Raw genomic sequence first — 22,767 nt, 5'->3', positions numbered from 1 at the left:
CCCTAAGCCCCAGTAATCACCACCACCACCACAGGAAACTCTGGCCAGATCCAGGAGCAAGCTCGGCATGACTTGGGTGTAGCCAAGCAATCTGTCTCCAGAGAAGCTGGGATTTTGCCACAACTAATATGTTGGGTGTTATGCTAGCATGCTGGGCTATCATGGGAGGTGCGGGTAGGGGCTTCCTCCCATTGTTTGCCTCTATTTTCGCCCCCTCTGATCCTGCTCTGTGGTTCTGAGAGGCAGTTTGTAAACTGGTCAGAATGGCCATCCCTATCTGCCCCATGGTGCTCTGCAGCAGCTGAAATCAGACCTGGCCTGGGAACACAGCCATCCCCAGAGCGGAACAGGGAGAGTCATGGTCACCTGTCCCAGTCTGTTTGGCCAAGCAACATTCAAAAGATATAGTGGTAACTCAGGGCCCATGGAAAGCCACAAATCCCACTCCCCACCCCAGGCTCCAAATCTACAACTTCTGGCTCCAGTCCAGAGTAAGAAAACAATGACACTGTTCTCCCGAGTGCCAGCAGGAGGGCAAGGCAAGGGACAGGAGGAGCAAGGAGGGCGGCATGGTTGGGGGCAGGCTGGCAGGAGGCTCCCAAGCCTGTTCTGTATCTATAGGAAGTGGCCACACAGCTCAGACATCTGCCAAGCCTTCTGTGGCTATGTCCCCTCCCTGCTCTCTGTGGGTGCCTCCTCCGCACAGCCAGCAAGGGTCTCCTTAGTGTGCCCCTTTGTCTGCACCTTAAGCCAGGGGTTAGAGCTATCCCTCCAGCAGCCTGCCTATTTCAGTGAACAGAAAATAAAGAAGAGGGCTGAGGATGCAGAATTCTACAAGAATTATTCATCCCCTCTGAGCACCACTGAGCTCTTTGATGAAATTCTAAGGGCAGGAACCTCTGACCTTCCCCAACTGTCTTAAAATATTACCTCCAAGCGCTCTGCAAACTGGCGAGCAACACAGAAACTTCTGACAGTGCCTCCCTGGCAGGTCTTCTCCTTGGAGGAATTTGCCAACAGCCCCAGCATACCTAACTACTCTCCCTATTACCTTTCCACAAATTGGCTTGCACCTGAAAGAGGAGAGGTATCACCTCTGCTCGGGATCCAAGTCTCACATTAGCATCTAAAAAAGAACTCTCGTCCTTCCCAAGATAGGCAAGAAGCAGCCCATCCTCCAGGCCAAGCCAGTGCTTGCTGTACAGTTCCTTCTGCACCCAGAGAAGCCTTTCCAGCCCTCTTGAGAGAGACACTCCAGGCAAGTATTGAACAAGAAGGCAGCGTGCAAGTGTTCACAATTGCCCTTGAGTTTCGGAGAGTAATTGTGTTTCTTTCGATCGCAACACAGTTCAGCAGCCAGTGTCCAGAAAACTTGAAGTTGGCAGCCTGGTGACTACTCAAAGGAAGAGAGCATTGTCCTCCCAGACAAGCCAAGAGCAAGAGGTCGCACAGGGAAGGGGCTCGCGGTGAGAGCTGAGAGCACTCCCACAGGAATCATATCACCAACTGACAGGCAGGAACAATCTTGGGCTCCTAGAGCAGCAGCAAGGCCCTCTGCCTGCCCCTGAGGAGCAGGCTCCCCTAGGCTTGCCAACCCCTCTGCCATCGGCCAGCAACAGGGCTGCAAAAAGAGCACCTGAACGCTTTCACACCAGATTTGAGATTTAAACAACAAAAAAAAAAAAAACATTCTCAAAAACATATGGTTTTGTTTGGGATTCAAACATGCAATCATGCTCCAAGCAGTTTGCACAAACCTAGATACAAAGCAAGTTCTTGGCCAACAGTTCCTACCACGCTGGTTTGTATGTGAGACACCATAGATTGTAAAACTCAATTCTGACACAATGCCACCCATTCATAAAACACAAAACTGCATATCAAATTAAGAAAATACAGTATTTCTGGTGGCTGAGTGTTCATGGTGCTGTACCATTCTACAAAACCACCTGTGTGATCTTGAAAAGGTCACTTTGCTTCCTCAGAGTCAACTGAAGGGCTGGACCAACAACACACAGCCCCAGAAAATGCTAGCGGGGTCCCCAGTCACCAGTGTCAGCACAAAAATGCTGCACCACTTCTGCACCCCTTCACACAGCCATCCAAGCAACTGGCTCAGCCCTCCAGGATTGAATGACTACAAGCAGCACCATGACAGGAGGCTCTCTCCACCAGTTTGCAAGCGGACAAGTTCCAGGCTGCAGCCACCCATGCTCTCTCTGCCCTGGACCCAGACTATGTCCTTTCAAGGTCCATACATCCAAATACAGGCAGAGGGCCATAGCTGACCCCCAAGCACATGTAGTAACAGGACGTCAAATGGAGAGGACTATTCCCACAAGGCATCCCCACTCCTGCTCTCCTGCAACAGCTCTGTAACCTACGTTAGGAAATTTACATTTAACAAATCAGCCGCAGAATCCTAAGGCACATAGATATTCCTGCAGCGAGGCTCCTCCTTTGCATGGAACAAACAGCACAAAGCAAGCATACAAGGAGAAGCTCACCTCCCAGCCATGCTTCTATTCCAAGAAGGCCTGCAAGTGCTTGAGTGTCTGGCTACCTTTTCTTCCCAGCATCTCCCTGTCCCATCACCTTTCCAGACCCAAGTTTCACAGGGGAGTTCCCATGCCCTCTCGTTTCAAGCTTCCCAAGAAATACCAGCATCCCAATCCCATCCCAACACTCTGCAGTCTCTCTGGCCCACTCCTGGTCTTCCTGGACACCTTGGTCACAGGTGAAAGATGTGAATACTGGAACGGTCCCCCAAGACTAATGCCCAGGATGTCCTCAGAAGTACACCAAGAGCTCTCAGACCACCACTCCAAAAAACTGTTACCCAAGAAGAGCCCCACAAAACCAGGGAAGAGTCTGGAAGGGAGAGAGGCTCCCATCAGCAACATCAAAGGAGACGTCCACTCAGCAGCAGTGAAGAGCCCCAACAGCCTCCCACTATGTCTCTAAGGTCCTCCTGCCACCCTGCCCACCTTCTGCTCCCCAACCCCAGGCCAAGGCTCTCCTGCCCTGAACAGTCTTTGGCTGCAGGTTGCCAGCTGTGTGGCCTCAGGAACAGGTCTCTGTCTTTAAGTCTGGACTTCTTTTGCTGCAAACTCTGTTCAGTTCTCCTCCACCTACTCCATGTTATCAGAACTGTAAAATGGGACATGGGGAAACGGGACTGATCTTACTAAATGATGGTAATACTATTCACTGCAACTCTCCAAGCGTCCATTTCTGCCTTTCTAACCAGACTATAACTTTCCTAAGGATAGAGAGTATGTCTCTGGTTTTCCAAAATGCCTAAAATAGGATTCTTTACCTATCATCATCTCAGCTGGTGGTGCAGGCTGAAGGGACAGCCACAGAGCAAGCGTGCATGCCCTGTCCTTGACAGACATGGCTAATCGAGTGCACACTCCCACCCACCACTCAGCACTACTCCAGCATGCATTCCACGTCTAACCATCAGAAACAAGGAAGAAGGTGAGAGCCGTCTGCCCGCCCCGAGCCTAGGTGGTGTTGTGTTCCCTTACTAGCACAGATCCTAACTACTGACAGGTGCTCAGAAACACAGCTCCTCTCACAGATGGCTTTTGAGCCCTCCTGTTGAGCTGCAGAGACAAAGAGCCTGATAGGTCCTCCCTTTTGCTTTGCTTCTGCTGCCTAAAAGCCTTTTGAGAAGATCAGCAGGATGTAAATTATTAAATTATAAGTTCTGGCGTCATATCACTAACACAGTCTAAAATCTCTGATACAGGAGAAGGACAGAATTTGCATTGAATTCATACAACCAGACCTTCACTCAGTCCTTCAGTCACCTCTCAAATATCCATTCTGTCAGATTAACCTCGCTCCCCTCCAAAGACCTGGGGAAGGTGGGTGAGGTTGGGAGAGTGGGGACCACAGAATGAATACACGTGAGAAAGGATTTGTTTTAACAAATTTTGAAGTAGCAATGATTGGGCTGGTAAACAGCCCAGCTCAGGCAGCTCCTAAGGTCCCTCCCAGCTCTAAGAGGTTTAAGGACGGTGAATGGATTACTTAGCATCATCTACCACTTTGTACCCACCATGTAGATTTCCCTTCTCATTAACATTACAGCCCCAGGTGGACAATTCAGAGGCAGGGACAAGACCACCACGCAGTCACACAGTGCCCTTCAACTGACATGAGGTGGGGGACTCAGCTACTCCACGACAGCGATGATGCTGACAAGTGCTGCTTCCAAAGGCCTCGCTGTTGACCATCTAGCTGTGTCTTGATACCCCATGTGAGTCTGCATTCACGCATCCTGTGTACACCCTGCGATGTCGCAAAGACCTAATTTAGACAGAGGCAAATTAGCTCTGTGGGGTGAAATGCATTAACCAAGTCTCCCAAACAGCACAAATCTAATTAACTGAAAATCAAAATTGCAAAGCTGCCAAAAAAGATTTCCACGGAAGAAATCTCCCAAGGATTGAAGCAAAGTTGGGGGCCACGTGACCCTCCTAATCCACACTGCACCGCTAAACTGGGATAAATGCTGTTTAGGTGTTTGGGTTTGTTTTCCTTCTCACTGATGTTTGTTTTCTCTAGACCACCTTCATCACCGGTGGGCTTTGGAGAGCTTATGTGTGCATGCAGCAGTCTCGGAGAGCATCCTTCCCAATCAGGGGGCTCTGGGACCATGGGTAATGAAAAGGCCTCTTATAGAAGACCTGGCTGCAGTTCCATGCCCACACCTATGTACCTGCCCTGCCTCCTCCCACAGGCTCACCACCACTTGACCCCATCACCCAAAAAATGTTGCCAGAAGCAGGGCCACATGCCCACAATCTTAGAGATAACAGACACAGTCAAACAGAGCCCTACCTTACAACAAACAGCCAAGCCAGCTTGAGGCTGTCCTGCATGCAGATCTACCCCAGACAAAGGGCAGCAGGGTGGTGGGTGGCTGGGGTAGGGTCCATGAGTTCCCACTCTTGATAAACAGAGGACAGAGACAGAATCCTTACCTTCCACACCACCCCAGATCCCTGCTTTCAGCTCCTCCTGGCTCACCACGGCCCTCAACCCCACTGCATAGCAGAATTTCCTGGAGAGCGTTAAGAACCTCCAAAGCCAACACAAACCCAGGCCAAGTCAATCACAATTTCCCAGGTATCCTGCCTCCAAGGCAACTCCCAACTGCAGCCAAGGCTGAGCATCTCAGCCCTAAGCCAGCACTTCTCATATTATAATATGCACCTGGGGGTGCAACAGGACCTGGGGGTCTTGTTGACATTCAGAGGTTGGCTGAGCTGGTCTGAATCTCTGCCAGGACCCCAGCAGATGCTGGTTCGCAGCCCTTTGAGTCCCTAAGATAGCAACTCAACTCTAATTTGGCACTCAAGTCAGATGCAGTCTATTTTTTTTATTATTTTCTTTGAAAGAACGAGAGAGAAAGAGAATTCCCATCCATTGGTACAATCCCCCAAACGCTTGCAACATCTAGGACTGGGCCAGCCCAAAAAGCCAATTGCCCCAACTTCATCCAGATATCCTATGTGGGTGGGAAGGACCCCCAAACACTTTAACCATCATCCACTGACTCCAGGGTTTGCACTGGCAGGAAGCTGGATCTGAAGCATAAGCAGGTCTCAACCCCAAGCACTTCAATAAGGGACATGACCATCCCAAGCAGGCTTTAACCTGCTGGGCCCCAACACCCACCCCATTTTGTCTCTTTCATCTCTTGCCACCACCTGCTCATGCACCTAACAGCTCATGCAGCTCCTCAATTACACAGTACCCTCCTGGGTGGCTGTGTCCCTCCTTTGATGGTAAAGTCCCTCCTTCCTCCCACATCATCTCCTTGGAAAACTCTTTCCAGTCACTATGGGTTGAATTGTGCCCCCTGGGAAGACTCCTATGCTACTGTCCTAATTCCCAGTCCCTCAAACTGCGACCAGATTGAGACATGGGTTCTTTACAAAAATGATCAAGTGGAGGAAATGTGGACAGACATGAGGACCCATAAATATATCCAAACAGAAAACATAGGAAGACACAGGAGGAAATGGACAGCGCGGAAGCCTGGCACAGATACTTCCTCCCTGCCCTGAGCCCAGAGGTCAGCAAGAAACCAACCCTCTGGAAGCCTTGACCATGGACTTCCAGCCTCCAGATCTATAAGATGCTGGCCTGCAGGTGGGAGTCAGTGGCACTGTTTTACTCAGCCTAGGAAACAGATACCCCATCTTCCCATCAAGGAGGCAGCCCTGATCTGATCCAGTAAGGCCTGTCCCTTAGGTCACCCCTATGAGCTTCGTGTCCCCTGACTTGCCCATCTATCTGATTACCAACCACCTGTGAGTTCCTTGAGGCCGAGACCTTGTTCCATCTGTGCCTGCACCCAGTGCCTTGCACAGAGCATGGGACATAGAAAGTGCCTGCAGATAAAAGCAAACCAGATGGAAGTAAATGAAAGCAGACCTCACCCAGGCAGTTCCCAGGCCTGCACCAGGGCCGAGGCTGCCTCCCCTGCTCTTGTTTCCCCACAGCCAGCCAAGAATGATGGCTGCATTGAGCTGGGTTTTGTTTTTATTGTGTGTGTTTTCTTTATGCCACCATATTGAAATGCAAACTGCCAGGTGTTAAGCATGCTGCCCCCAGACATAAGGGGCAGCTGGCTTTGCAGACTAGCATTTATCACATTTGCAGTAAAGACACAAAAGGTCTTCAATTCAGAACCAGGAAGAGAAAGTAATTCTTTTGTCAAAAGGCTGGACAGGCAGTGAAGGGCAGAACTGGGACTCTTACTTTCCCATTCTCCTGGGGTGTTCATTGCTGGAGAGGAGACCTAAGAGAGACAGAAATCACACATCTGAACATGGGCAATGGCTTGGCACGTACACAGGCTTCTTCTGTGTGGGACCCCAGGGCCTTTAGAAGGGCTGACAGCCCATGAGAGACAGGTGGAGGAAGAGGAAGCTCACTTCTGCAAAGGGGAACTCTGAACTGCTCTTGCGACTGAGGCAGTGCCCTGAAAATCTGTTTCGTGGAGGAAGAGCCAAACCAGGGTCACTCATTCTCACAAATGTAAAACACTGAAATCCTTCATGTTCAAAGAGCAGAGAGCAGAGAATCAAGTTAAAAGTTACAATGCCCTCCAAGCCTCCAGAGAACAGCCTGGGCATCCTCGTGCAATTTTTGTTCTTATTCACATGGAACCCGAAATACGAGTCAATTTCCACTGTGGAGGCTGCAGGGTTTGCTCTTTTGAAGGTTAGGACGCTGGCGAGCATGGCAGCTTCTCTCTCATCAGGTACATTCCTCAGAGGATCCCTCCAACCTGTGTCCTGCCCCTGGGGAAGACTGAGGCCTTGAATCCTGAAGTCAGCACTCACCCTGCACCTGGCTTTCCTCCACTCGGTAATGGGGTGGGGGGAGGGTACTGAGAAAGGAGTGTGGGAGTGTAGGAGCTTGTCAGCAGGAACTGCTGCACACCCCACCACAGACTGAAGATTGAAGGCATTCACTATTTCCTTCCTCAAAGTTGCCTTTAGACATCAAGAGAAAGCAACACAAGGTTGGCACTCATGCCTCTTTGACAGCAAAGCTGGGTCCCACTCAGGTGCACGCCACCAAGCCCCACTCCCAGGTTGATGCCTGGCTGCTGGGCCTGTGCTGAGTACTATGACAGTACTTCCAGGTGTGAGTTTTGTGGCTTGTTGCCTGAGAAAGTGGACACAGCTTTCATGTTCTCCTCCAGTCTCCCACAACCCCTCAACATCCAGAGTCCATTTCAGGGGGCTCCCCAAGAACCTTGTAATCAGCTGTGTGTCTAACTGCATGCTGGGTTCAGCAACTCCTCTTTCCAATCATAATTTCTTGCAAAACAGAATTCAAAATTCACAGATCCAGAGCAGGCACTAATGCAGCAGCAATTATGACTCTACTAGGGCACATTTTCATCCCATATTGGGGTGCCTGGTTCAAATTTTTTTTAAAGATTTAATTTTTTTTATTACAAAGTCAGATATACAGAGAGGAGGAGAGACAGAAAGGAAGATCTTCCGTCCAATGATTTACTTCCTAAGTGACCGCAACGGCCGGTGCTGCACCGATCCGAAGCCAGGAGCCAGGAGCCTCCTCCAGGTCTCCCACGAGGGTGTAGGGTCCCAAGGCCTTGGGCCATCCTGGACTGCTTTCCCAGGCCACAAGCAGGGAGCTGGATGGAGAGCGGGGCTGTTAGGATTAGAACTGGCACCCATATGGGATCCCACCGTGTTCAAGGTGAGGACTTTAGCCGCTAGGCCATGGCGCCGGGCCCCCTGGTTCAAATGTTGACTTCTCTCTTTCCACTCCAGTTTCCCTCTGTATATACCATGGGAGGCAGCAGGTGAAGGAAGGTCCAAATACCTGGGTCACTGCCACCCACGTGGGAGAGCAGAATTGAGTTCCTGACTCCAGTCTTGACCTGGCCCAAGCCTGGCTATGGCAGGTGTGTAGACAGTGAACCAACAGATACAAAGTTCCCTGTGCCTGTTTATCAGCCTTTCTAATAAATAAAAAAACGCTTTAGAAAGACAAACACAAACAAAAGTTTCAGCCAATTTTGCCCCTGGCAAAGAAGCATCTCCGGTACCAGGTTGTTGGAGAAAGCCCCAGTACCCCTCACCCTTCACTAAGAAGTCGCCCAAGATCTGATGCTTCCCATATGCCCCTGACACGGGAAGCCCACAGCTAAAACACTCCTGTAGTTTAACCGAGTGCCCAAAGTTCCCAGACAATCACAAGTTGCCAGCAGGCTGGGCCTGCAAGCCCTCTTTTCTACAAACAACAGCTAACAGCAAGGAGAGAAGAGGTACTGAGCAGGTGTCCTGGGCCACAGATATTTGACACAGTAAAACTCACCAAATGCTCCCAAAAATGTAGTCAAGCAGGCTATCGCCACTCCACTGAAAAGGCTTGTTTATTCCCTTTATAATAACAAGAAAACCAAGGTTAAGAAAGAACAAGCAATTTGCATAGGGTCACCAGATAGCAGGAGGCAGGAAGAATTTGAGTTTTGGTGTGTCTGGCTCCAAGGTCCTCTTCAGTGAGGCTACGTGACCTGCAAATACTTCTTGCCCAGTCTTTGCACCACACCTCCGTGGGAGAGACAGGCAAAGCATTCATTCATATCTCCACTGTCCTAACAAATAAACTGAGGCCTGTCAGAAAAGCAAAGTACCCCTACGCCATCACTCGGAAAGTAAAGTCCCTTCCTGTGCTTCAAATACAAGAGGACACAGCCTTCACTGAGCTCAGCTCTCAGGTCTGCTCTTGTTTCCAGGCACCCTGCTTAAGAACCTTCTAGAAGACAGCAATGGTCCTGGGCCCCCGCCAGCACCAGCTCCTTAGGAGGCAGTGCAGGGCTTCTTAGCCCGGGACATAGAAACAGGACACAGGTTTGGGCAGGCCTGCCAGCCCAGGCAGAAAAAGGAAACTGCTCCTGATTGCCCAGACACCCAATTCTGCAGACACACAAATCACTCACTGACTCCCAAGCCCTTTACTCTCCCCACCCTCCAGGCCCTCCATCACCACCTGTCAGGGGACAGGCGCTGCCCACACCTCGCAGCAGGTCCAGGCTGCTTCTGAGTCTATTGATTACTAATAGCTCTCTATTCCAGCCTCAAGAACTCTCCTGCCACCCAGTCATGACTTCCCCTCTCCTCCTTCCTCTGGCTGTCATCCACTGAGACTCCCGAAGCAGGGCCCCCATGACCTCCCCCTTCTCCAGCAGCCCAGGGAACCAATATGTGATCATCTGCACCGACACCTGCTTTTCCAAGAAAAAACTCCCTTTCAAGGAGGCCAAGTCATGTAGACTAAATCCATGTTTGTATACGCAAACACTTCCTAATACAGCATGCAACTTTCTTCCACACACACAAAAGGTGTCATCTGCCCACCCACCTCCACATAGATCCATGTTTTATGACACACACAAGAAGTGGTCCAGAGGCCCTGCTGATGGTGGCAGAGGAGGAACCTAGTCATCAGAGAGCCCAATGCAATTTCAGAGTAAAACTGGCCCTGGGAAGCCATGACCCAGGAATAAAAGGAGCTTGCTCCGAACACAGCTTCCAACCACAACTTCCTGAGCCCAAAACGGGAGGCTAAGGTTCCCAATAAAGATGAAATCCCTGAGGATGGATGATCCATGATCTATAGACTTGCTCATGTCTGCAGTTCCTGAGCAGTGCACATCATTCAGGAATATTACCATTTCTTTTCAAAGGCTCTCTTCTCCAGTCCATAGAAAAGCGTGGTTGACATTGCAAACAAGGCTCAGTCCCAGCCTGCAGGATCACATAGGCTCATAGCTGTGGAGGTGACATTCCCACACTCTGATGAAAACACAGGTGACTCTCCATCTGGGAAACCTGCCAGGTGGCAGCTCTGTGACCTTGGGCAAGTAGCTGAACTCAGCTCTGGGTTTCAGTGTCTTAAGTGTTACCAACGCACAAATAAAAGAGTTCAAGGAGACCCCAGGCCCTGGCATCACTGAAATCTCCTCTTCCTGGAGCCTTCCATAATTAACACTGAGACCCTAAAGAGTCAGTCTTGAAAAAGATGCCCAGGGATAGAATGGCTGGTGATGGTGGCAGAGGGTGAATTGGCTGAGCCCTGGGGCACCTCAAGAAGGGAGCCTGCGGGCCTGGCACGGTGACTAAAGTCATCACCTTGCATATACCAGGAGCCCATATGGGCACTGGTTCATGTTCCAGCTGCTCCACTTCCCATCGAGCTCCCTGCTTGTGGCTTGGGAAGGCAGTGGAGAATGGCCCAAAGCCTTGGGACCCTGCACTCACGTGGGAGACTTGGAGGAGGCTCCTGGCTCCTGGCTTTGGCTCAGCTCATCTGCAGCCGATGCAGCCACCAGGGCAGTGAATCAGCAGATGGAGGGTCTTTCTCTCTGTCTCTCCTTCTTTCTGTAGATCTGACTTTCCAATAAAAAAGTAAAATAAAATGTTTTTTTTTTTTTAAAAAAGCAGCTCCAGGGTTGCTCTATGGTAAGGCCCAGTGAGTTTCATCAATGTGATGCCCCAGCCCAGCCCAGTGAAACCAGCAGGAGCTGCCCAAGTCCTAAACACACCAACTGAAGATGCAGCAGACTGAGGTCTCAAAAAATTTGGATTTTTTTTTTAAAGTATCTATTTGTGTATTCATTTGATAGTTACACAGAGGGAAGGAGAAAGAAAGAAACAAGGGTTGCCTTAGTCAAGGTTTTCTAAAGACACAGAACCAACGGGACACAGAGATTCCCTGGGATTTTTAAGGAACTGGCTTGCAATTGTGGGTGCTAACAGTAAGTCTGAAACTAGCAGGGTAGGCCAGCAGGCTGGAGAACCAAGCAGAGCTGATGCTGTAATCTTGTGTCTGAAGTCTGCAGGGCAGGAGTGACCTGGAAGACTGGAGAAAGGGGTGTGTGCTACACTCTGAGACAGGGGGGTTTCTTCCTCTGGAAACCTCAGGCTTTGCTCTCAGGCCCCCCACAGCCTCGGGCAGGTGCTTAACTTCAAGTTAATGGATGTAGACACTCATAACATCCACAAACAACCAGCTTAGAGTTTCACCAAGCAGCTGGGTACCAGAAGCCTAGCCACATGGCCACTTCAGAGGAAGCATCTCAGGGGATTCAAAGAGTATTATGAAAACACACGGAGAAAAAGCTTTAGAGTGATGGTGCTGAGAAGCCCAAAGAAGCAGCAGGTATCTTTTTTAGGTATTTATTTATGTATGCATTTATTTATTTACTTGAGAAACAGAGAAAAAGAGACAGAGTGTTCCCATCTGCTGATTCACACTCCAAATGTCTCAGTCGGGACCAGGACAGACTAAAGCTTCTTTCAGGTCTCCCACATGAGTGGCAGAGCCCAAGCACTTGTGCCATCTTCCACTGCCTTTAGGCACATTAGCAAGGAACTGGATCAGATGTGAAGTAGCTGTGACATAAATCACCACCCACATGTGATGCTGGCAACACAGGTGGAAACTTAACTGACTATGCCATGACACCAGACCCAGAAGTAAGTATTTTAAGCTCAAAACGTTCTTCAACAACTAAACCAATGGGTTTATCCAAGCCAAGGTTTCACATCAACATCCAGGGGATGCTCTAGTTAAAGAAGCTCCAGTGAAGCCTTGTGAGAATCACCCGGCCAGCCCATTGTTTGCCTTCTCACACAGCATCCTCATAAAGGGGGATACAGTTGCATACACTAAGGGATATCAAAGCTGCTCACAGAGCATGTGAATGATGACAAGTGGAAAACAAAGGGTGTACATGTATCTGACAATCACCAGTTACTTCCCCCTACATAACCCTTTAGCACACAAGTCAGCATTGCCCTTGAATTTTCCAACCTCTCCATGAGACAGGTACAGAATCTAGACTAGGCGCTGGAAGGGCAATCGAGTATAGAAAGGTATCCACAATGGATGATATCTATGTAAAGAGGTGGACGGGACTCTGTTTTGTCACTCCGACACCATAAGGACATGTGTTTGCAGATGCACCTTACTTTTTAACAAGCAGATCTCAGTGGGACTCTGTCTCATTAGGAGGCAGGAAGAGTGCCTCTCCACAGGCAGCAGTGAACTCTAAGCCCCAGGAGGCCTGGGGATGCTGGAAGGACAGACAGAGCAGCTCTTCCTCACCAGCCAGGGGACTTGGTGGGACCTGATCCAGTGTCCCCAAAGGCCACTGTTGCTTCTCCAAGCCTCTGAGGAGGCAGGAGGCAGGAGACAGGCTTGTCAGTACTCTAAAAGGTTGGCTAGAAGGAAAGACCCACCAGGTCTGGTCTCCTTGTCAGTTTCAGGCACTGATATCTCTTGGGCACGAGTGGGAAACATGTGACCCATGGTAGAAGGCCTGCAAAAATCACTGGGCCTGGCACTGCCAAAGGCCCTGAAATTAATAACCACAGGCAGGTCCTGAAATTCGATAACTCTGTAGTGGGCTAATTTTTAAGTCATGTGGCCCGCCAGAGATGTTACAAATACCCAAATGGCCCTTCACGAAAAAAATGCTCCTCTCCTGAAGGCTGACAGCAAACACTGAAGGAGAAAGTATAGGTAACGCTTGAGACAGAATCTCAACATAGCCTCTTTAAATACAGACAGCCCAGATTCCCTGAGATGCTGTTCAGCTGGAAATGATGATGCACAACACCCCTGTGAGTCATGCTACCTGCTCCACACAGCTAGAAGAATGAGGAATGCCACTAGATATAGAAAGGGAACAGAAAATGCACCCCTAGCCACCATGGAATGGCAGCTCTGACCTTAAACCAATCATTCCAACCCATATCTGCAAAATGGGAATGTATCCTCCAGCACTGCTGTACGGATAAGACTTACTTAACACACTCACACTTCATCTCCCCTTCCTAAACCATATGTTAATCACTGAGTATTCTGCCAATAGCTGAGTCTCCAGCACTGCGGCAGATTCTTGTCCCAGACTAATTTATTAAGTCTTCCTAAAGCCTGTTTGCTTTGAAAGAAGGCTCAACCAACACCAGGTGAGTATGCGTTGCTAAGCAAACAGGGTCCCAGAAAACACTGCTTTTATCATATCAGGAGGCTCCACAGATACTTGAGCTTCTTTAAGACCCTGGTAGAACTGATCACACCAGTCAGTAAGGTTCCTCCTCCTCTGAGCACTGAGATGGTAACACTGGTCAGACACGAGTTCCTGATGGGACATGGGACCCCCACTGTAGGATTCTGCACCTCCCCACACCTCCTGGCCCTAAACCCTAACTGCAGAGTCCTTCCTGGAGGCGAGAGACGCAGAGCACCATCTTCCCAAGCACATGTTCTGGCTCCCACTAACACTGTCCAGCCTGTGACCGCCTCTTCATGTCTGTCCCTCCCTGAGACTGTAAGGTTTCTGAAGGAAAAGACCTGGCTTGTCCCTTTGTATTTCTCCAGAGTCCCCATCCCCACAACACCCCTGATACACAGCAGGTAATGCATAGGTATTTGCCACATCGAGTTGGGCTTTCAAGGACAGTTGTAGGGCAGTCCTCGGGAACTGCAAAACCCTCTGTGCAGCATCCCCCTGTGGCTCCAGCTGCACCAGGAGGTGAGCATTCTTCACCAGCAGGTGTATCAGCCTCTCCATGAGGACCTAACCGCACAGCTCCAGACAACAATCCAAAACAGAGCTCTCGGGTAGAGACACTGGTAAAATACTAACAGTTACTCTAAATCCTGATGGTCAAGGAGGTCTTGGATGGACCTCATTTTCTGGAGAATGCTTTCTTCTGCCTCCATGCCTCCCTCCAGGATACCACTGCTGCTCTCCTGTCACCCAGGTCCTCCACATTCTAGGGGCTCCCTCCAGGCCACCTCCCAAAAGCCCCTATAGGAGCCTGCAATCTGGTCCACTTCCTCAATTAATGACATGCTCCCGTGCATGACACGCACAATTTTAGCCAACATTTGCAGCTTGGAATGTGCATGCTTCTTACAGGGAGAAGGCACTAGTCTTCTTTCTCCCATGGGTCATCCTGTTAGGAACTCAAGCAATAAATGTGCTGACGGGCATCAAAGTCTAGTGTCATAAAGTCATGGACTGCCTGGGCTGGGCTTATTTTAGTACAGGTATGTTCCTGTACAATAATAATAGAAGTATTTAAAAATAAAAGATATATTTATTTTTATTGGAAAGGCAAATGTACAAAGAAAAGAGTAAAAGTATTTTTAAAACACCCACTCTCCCACCACACAAACACAATCAACTACTATGATTTTCCCCTGTTCCCATCTGGAGCCAACCCACAGGCCTAGGTATTATCATTATTGTTGTAGTCCTATCATAAATACTGCATTAGCCTCCATTCCTTCCCCCCTCCCCTTAACACTGTGTTTCTAAACATGCTTTCAGGCAGACTGAAAGCCTATGTTTTGTCCTGCAATTCTCCTCATGAGGTTACCAGAACAATCAACCAAGGTAGCAGACTGTGCTTCTGGGCTTTCAGAACGGAATACAATTCCCCACAGGCAGCGTCTCTTCCCCAATCATTCAAGCAGGTTTTCTTTCTCATTTTCCAGAACATCAAAGGTCTGCATTTTCACATGAAAGTGCTCACCAGAACACGCAGTACAACACATTGCCCACCCTCAAAGTTTCAGTCACAGAGGGGTCCTCCCTGCTTACTGGGTCCATCCTACAGATCAGGGACCGCCCAGCAGCTGTCATGCTGCAGTGGGCCTGCCCAGCCCTACTCTGATCTCTGCTCATCCTGCCTCCGCTTTCTCCCTCTCTCTCACCTGAAAATCTGCCCTTCACCACATGAATGCTGGTGTTTGCCAGGGACCAGTCCCCAAAGTCACTTCCTCTCACCCAGTAGCTCTACCTTGAAGCACCCCAGGGACCTAGCCTGAAACCTCCTTCGCTTATTTACATTAAGAGGAACAACAGGCTCTCATCAAAAAAAGGACAAAGACAGCTTGCTGTTGTTCAGGGGCTCTTCATAAAGTACAGGGTTAACAGAATCAGGCCTCAACAGAGATTTCAAATTGTAATGCAAACTAGTAGACACTCCCAAAAATCTTACAATAAAGGAGAAAAAAAAAATGTCTGACTCATTCCCAAGTTGACTAAGTGCGTTTTAGTGTCCTGACTCCTTTCCCTAAAAAATAAGCATGAGGTATTTGTCCTAGTGGTTGGGACACAGACAAGATACGTGTCTCATATCAGAGAAGCTGGGTTCGATACACAGGTCCAGCTCCTGACACCAGCTGCCTGCTAATGTGGACCCTGGAATAGAGCAAGTGATGACTCAAGTCATTGGCTCCCTCCATCCACATGGGAGACCTGGATTGAATTCCTTTCCCAGCTTCAATCTGGACCAGCCTTACCACAGTCATTACAGGTATTTTTCTGTAAAATAAGTAAGATATTAAAGACTTTTATAATTGAAAGGCGGTACATCAGAGAGAAAAGGACACACACACGGTCTTTTTCCTGCTAGTTCACTTTCCAAATGGCTACAACAGCAAGGGATGGGCCAGGCTGAAACCAGGAACCCAGAACTCCATCCAGGTCTCCCTTGTGTCAGGGGTCCAAGTTATTGGGCCATCCTCTGCTGCCTTCCCAGGCGCGTTAGCAGGGAACTGAAAACTGAGCAGCCACAACTGAGTCTGGCATTCCAAAAGGAGCAGCCATCACAAGCAAAAGTTTATGTTGTATCATAACACGGTCCTCACCCAACAACTCTCTTAAAAAATTATAATGAATATGTTTAATCATATTAGTGATTAGTTAAAAAGCAGATTAAGACCATAAGAGTCCACAAGACTGACAAAAATTTAAAAGTCAACCTGTTGGCAAGGGTGTGGAGTCACAGAAATTATGCTATACTACTTGTGGTACAACTGCTGCATGATGGGGTCCTAAAGAAGACAATTTCTTATCCACTTGAAGTTGCACAGAGCCCATGATTCAGCATCTCCGCTCCCAGCTATATATTCCGACAAATTCTCACATATACACACCAAAAGATATACACAAGAATAGTCACAGCCGCATAGTGGGTGGGCCGAAAAGAGAAACACACTTGTGGTGGTTCATTCATACGATGAACATTGCACAGCCCTAACAACAAGCGAACCACTGTTGCACGCGTTAACATAAACAAATGCTGCAAATGCCAAGCTGAATGAAAAAAAAAAATCTTACAGAAGGGTGAAGGCAGGCAAACCCAAAGCTGACTGGGTGGGCAGAGAGGTGAAGGGTGCAGAAACATACAGTGGCACTACGTGTGTCGTTAACCATTTGACTTCAAAGACACATGGAAAACAGGTTTTTTCACATATTTCACAGGTTTTTGTGTATTTCCAATATTTTAGCTATAAGGAAGGAAAACTAAACTCGTTACCCTCTTCTCCTCAGAGTACCACCCTTTCCCTCCAGGACCTCTCACTTTCTCTTAAAAAAAAAAAAAATGTATTTGTTAAGGTTTTCAGTGCTTACTAACACCTCATTCCCTGGAGCCTAGTCAAACTTCCACAGAGGGAGATGCAAAACCAAAAGGGAAATGAATGTATTCACACCATGAAGCCAGAGCTGTTCTTGAAAATTCTCTGTAACCCTAGTTAGCTTTTCCTGATGAGGAAGGTCCCCACTGGGAACAGCCCCACTGGTGGGCCTCTCCCAAAGGAGACATGGGACCTGTGGTATGACAGATTTTGTATCCCAAGCACATCCTTCCCATGACACACCCACAAACTCCTTCCCACAGGACCTGACCAGGAGACATGGTTTCCTTCTGCAAGTGACTCTTCAAGGGCTGTTGTCAACATCAACAAATTAAATCCAGAGTCCTGCTACACTCGTTCTTTCACCTCACAAAACGTTCCCCATACAAACAGCTACCCAACCACTCCAGGAAGCCCTAAGAGTCACTGGTGGCCAAATGACCATAGACCAGAGCGCGAAGTGCTGTCCTTCCCTACCCACCACCCTTGTAGTTCTCATCCTCTACTCTGCTGGAAGACCCTCCTCCAGGTGCTCCCAAGTCACCTCCCTGGATCAATCTATGCCACCACACCTGCCTCCACCCAAGCAGCCAGGACTGCTGTTCCACCCTTCCTTCTCCCAACTCACTCTTTCACTGTAGTCACAAGTCTGTGTCCTGGACTCCTCACACTGCATCTCTTCAAGGAAGCCAATCCCAGGTACTCACACAAGGATGCCCAGCTCCCAATCAAAAGCAGCTGTGTCATCAACCACTCCTGCATCACCCTTCCTCCCCCTGACAGTTAAGACGCCGGTTGGGAGGTCTGCATTCCATCGCGGAGTGCCTTGGTCCAGTGCCTACCTCCAACCCCCAATTCAGAGTCCTGCTAATATGCACCCTGGAAGGAGGTGGTGATGTAGTTCACTTCTTGCCATCCACCTGAGAGGCCTAGACTGAGTTTCTGACTCCCACCTTAAACACAGCCTACTTCTGGTAATTATGGACATTTGGGAAGTGAATGAAGAGGGGTGTGTGTGTGTGTGTGTGTGTGTGTGTGTGTGTGTGTGTGTGTAGCTATCTCTTCACCCACCCCACCCTTCCTCTCAGCGTCTCAAATAATTTGAGGATGGGGTCAGGGGAAAGGAATTAAAAATAAGTTGCAAATTTAAAAAAAATTGGAAATCCTCGTGTATGAGACTTCTTTTAAAAATTCATAGAAAATCTTATTTACAAAAAAAAACTACACATGGATTTCAAGCATTTAAAGTGAACTTCTCTTTCTGGGGTAGAGCACTGTGCAGCACAGTATCCCTGTCGGGATGCCTAGGACTGTGTCTCACCTCCATTTTCAACCCAGCCTCCTGCTAATGCACCTGGGATGTGGCAGAGAATGGCCCAAGTTCTTGGTTTCTGCCATTTACATGGGAGACCCAGATGGAGTTCCCGGCTCCTGGCTTTTCCCTGGCCCAGTGCTAGTAATTGCAGGCATTTGGGGAGTGAACCAGATCACAGACCTCTTTCTCTCTCTCTCCTTCTCCCTCTCTGCTTGTGTCCCTCTCTTTCTTTCAAGTACATAAATCTTTTATAAAAACACAAATAAAATACAAGTATCTTTTAAGACTATTTTTAAGTACACAACATTTTTAAGTACCTTCTATATACTTGGGCCCCTTCCACTGGCTCCTGGCTCCTGGTTTCAACCTACGCAGCCCTGGCTGTTGAGGCAATCTAGGGAATAAATCAGCAAATGGAAAGTGTCTTTCTCTCTTTTTCTGTAACTCAGACTTTCAAAATAAATAAACCTGTAAAAAACAAAAAACAAAAACCCTATGCATGGATGTCAAAAATATTAAACTAAAATAAAACAAATTTGTATTAATCTTCTGAAGTATTCCTGTTTTTGTAGTGTAGTACACACAAAAATATGGTAAAATATATTGTAATCCATCCATGGTAGTAGTATGGGAGGCATTCTTTACTTGCGAAGCCATAAGCCCTGTTCAGCTTTTTTCTTATGAGCATTATTTATGTGATGGCTTTTTTTTTTAATTAAAGAAAGTGAGACAAAATTCTGCCTCTCAAAAAACCTCCAATGTGACTGCTACTTCCACACACAGGGAAGAGAATGAACAAGACAACACAAAGGATCCAATCCCTAGTCCTCATGGGAAAGTGAGATTATCAGACATGGCAGGCTGATGGCATTAGAAGACAGGGTCAGAAGGGGTGCTACAGGGTGAAGGGTTGGGGTAAACGCCATGACAAAGGGACACACCAGGAGGCAGGGACTCCCTGAACCCCCACTCTACCAGGCCATCCCTAATGCCTTTCTTTCCCAGTCTCTACGATAGCAATGGAATAGTCCTCCACTCACAGGTGGATCACTTTGCATGCACACAAACCAAATACAATCTCAATCCCAAAGCGATATCCCAAATACACTTTTTTTAATTCTAGAAGGCTGATTTATTTACTTGAAAGACAGTTACAGAGAGAGAGAGCGAGAGAAAGAGAACTCTTCCACTGGCTACTTCACTCCAAAAAAGCTCACAACAGCTTGTACTAGAAGAGCCAAGAACTCCACCCAGGTCTCCCACCTTCCACTGCTTTCCCGGGAGCATCAGCAGGGAGATGCATCCAAAGCAGAGCAGACAGGACACAACGCAGCATTCCAGCCTGGGATGCTGGCTTTGCAGGAGCACCTTAACCCACTACACCATAACACTGCCCTCAACACAGCTTGTTTTTTGTAAGAAAAAAAAAGGTTATACTTTGAAATAATTCTGGAATGACAGAAACACTACCTGTCTTTTCTGAGTGCCCCCACACCTTTCACTCTGCTTCCACCAACGTTCCCATCTCACTCTGCCACAATACCATGTCACCCAGGGCAGCTACTGCAAGTGCAACAGTATTATCAAACTCAGACTTTCTTTGGCTTTCTCCAAATTTCCCACTGATGGGTTTTTTTTTCTATTACAGGATCCAATCCAATGTATTTAATATAACTTCTTTTTAAGTAAGCAAATATTTGATGAATATTTACTCTTCCTTTGTTTTGTATCAAAAAAGAAAAAATAAGTCCCAGTAGTCAAGGCGAACACTTAATCCTTCTCCTCCTCATCAAAGAAAGCAATCTTTGACCCTGTCTGCCAGCCTCCAAGAGAACAGAATTTGATCTGCAGGGAGATAAAACCTCAGACAATGACCAAACCTGTTAACCCTCCACAAGCAGCCACAACCCTGGCCTCTTTCCACAGCAACTAACTGGTATTTAGAAATCATTTATGCTAATTGCAATCGGGCATATATGAACACTACAAAGCAAGCTGGCTTCAGAAAAAAGGCTCAAGAGAGGCACCTCACAACAAAATTAATGTTGTAAAAGACCCATCTCTACTCCAGCTTGTTTTTAAATATATGCTCTGAGTCATACACCATTAACTGTCCCAATTTATTAATAATCTCAGGGCAACCAACTATCTCAGATCATGCAATGATGAAATCTTGCATAAGAAAGAAAATGAAATATCTACACGCAAACATTAAGCAGGTAGTCAGCTGTGATGAACAGAGAGGATTATTACTCTTTTTTAACCAGGACATGTGACAAAGGCAAAAAAAAACAAAAAAAGGTTTCATTAACTGGTAACTCAAACTTTGCAAAGAAAATTTTTTCCTTCGAGCATGAGATTATTTTAAAAACAAGTAGTTCAAAGGGAGTTCTCTGGAATTTCTTCTGCCCCCAACAAAGGTTCGTGATGAGGGGAGAACGCTCCCAAGTTCTCAAGGACCCTTCTTTTTAGCTCAGGAAATGACGGTGCTGTTTTGGCATTTTTAAAGCAAGAACAAATACTTTAGCTATAAAATCCACTTTGTAGATTAAATCAGCAAGACAGCTGTTTGTACTGAAACCCTTTCCTCTCTCCCTCCAAGACCCTCCGTAATTCGTATCAGTCACAAAACACTGGTGAGAACAAAAAGTAATGAAGGTTCAACAAGAGACAGGGCAACAGCCCACTGGTTTTTACACTCACCTTTACACCACCTTGGGTATTTCTCTGAATGTCCCTCAAAAACTACCTCCACTGGTAAAAGAAAACAAAGCTGAAACACTCTCCCCAAAGCTAGCCACACTTTTGCTAAGACCAGAAAGTGGGTCCTGCTTTGTGTAAAATACTCTGGAGAGTGGGGGCATGACTGATGTCTAAATCGCTCCAGGCTTAAAAGCTGGCTGTCTCTTCAGTCCCAGGAACGCCCTTCCCTGCTGCCTCCCTTAGCAGGCCTGGTAGCAGGGCCACCAGCTGCTGGACACAGGTACATTAATTCTATAGAGAAAGGCAGGCTCAGGGCGGGAGGGGTGGGGACAGGAAGATGCCAACACCACAGGAAACAAAAAATTCCACACAACCTGTGTGTCCTGGACTTCCTCTATTCCCACCAAAATCCTTTCCTATTCACCCTTAAAGACCCAACTGTCACTTCCTCTGTGAAGCCTATCCAGGCTCACCCCAACGCCGGCTTCTCTCTTCCAAGTCCTGTTGATTACCTATCTTACCCCCAGCAGACTATACACACCAAGGCAAGTGAGAGCCTATACTCCAGCACCATGCCCTGCACCCAGCCCAGAACAGGGCATCAACAAATGTTTGTTCAATGAACGAACACAGCCCCCACCAACCCCAGAAACCACATTACTAAATGCTAATTACCACTAGCTGCATGAATAATGAATGAAAAACTGAACTCACAAATGCCTCCTTGTTAGTCAAATCGCCAAGTCCTTTGGGTGCACAAAGAAGGGATCCACCAACCTGCGGTTCTGGCGGGATGATTTAAACATGAAACCGTAGGTCTTGACAGGGTATAAGAGAGGTACAGAAGGAGCACAGGGCCCCCACTAGCCCCTGTAGCTGGCAGCACCCCAAGATGTCTGCAGTCACATGATGGACTAGGACTCACTTCTTCATCTTGCCCCTTGCAATTGGATTCTGGGAGTAGATCTTTGTGTGACACACTCAGAAACAACAGCATCCAAGAGTGTGTTAAGAACAAACCATCATAACCACCTCAAGTTGTTCATCCACCACAGTCCCTCAAGAGGTGTCTGCCCCCTGCACCAGCTAGTACTTAAAAACCAAAGCTCAAACAGATGTACAAACAGGACTCAAGTACAGAGCTGTACTCAAACAAACAACGAAGCAAGATTTATGACAGAGGAGGCACCGGAACTCCTCCTCACTGGAATAAAAGGTGAACCACATACTCAATTTTTTGCTGATCAGAACCAGAGACTCCCATGTCTAGAATCATTCCATCTGTCAAAAAACAAACAAGTCCACTGTAGGAGGCCTTCTTTAGGGTCACCTACTGGATCCTCTCTATACCCCTCCCCAAAACTCCACTGCTCCAGGACGAAATACAACCCCACAGGCGCGCAATCACACTTGAAGGTGACACAGATCTTTCCTGAATAAGATTGCAAGAAAACACCCATTGCCTCTCCATCTATCTACAACATCTCACATCCTCTGATCCTTCAAAAAAAAAAAAAAAAAAAGCACTCATTACCTATTCTGAGAATGTGCTGCATACTCAGGAAAAGAAAATCTATGATCAGATACAGTCTTTTATAATTCTGCAAATAATTGAGTCAAGGCAAGGTATAGCCAAGCACTGTGCCTGCTGGAGGTCTGGCTGGAACAGAGGAAAGGGCTCTGCAGATGACTCACACATGGCTCTGGGGCAGGAGCTCAAGTGCCCCCCTACACACACCCCA

The 22,767-nt window shown here is 47.9% G+C and overlaps 1 protein-coding gene across 14 annotated transcripts in view; it reads right to left on the bottom strand.

Moving 5' to 3' along the window:
* Window positions 1-22,767, bottom strand: part of MSI2 (musashi RNA binding protein 2) — a 364,778-nt gene that overhangs the window by 303,110 nt on the left and 38,901 nt on the right. The window contains exon 1 of one of the 14 annotated variants that reach the window (XM_058676331.1): window positions 17,636-17,975. The exons of 12 other annotated variants lie outside the window; for them this stretch is intronic. In XM_058676331.1, coding sequence (XP_058532314.1) covers window positions 17,636-17,683 — 48 coding nt within the window. In that variant the 5' untranslated portion in view covers window positions 17,684-17,975. Of the gene's footprint in view, window positions 1-17,635; window positions 17,976-22,767 lie in introns of those variants that run through there. One more of the 14 variants, XM_058676335.1, reaches the window with a different exon arrangement.

This window comes from Ochotona princeps, chromosome 17, assembly GCF_030435755.1.
Source record: "Ochotona princeps isolate mOchPri1 chromosome 17, mOchPri1.hap1, whole genome shotgun sequence".
Lineage (NCBI taxonomy): Eukaryota > Metazoa > Chordata > Mammalia > Lagomorpha > Ochotonidae > Ochotona > Ochotona princeps.
The sequence above is the reverse complement of the archived record's forward strand: the minus strand, read 5'-3'. Positions and strand labels throughout refer to the sequence as shown.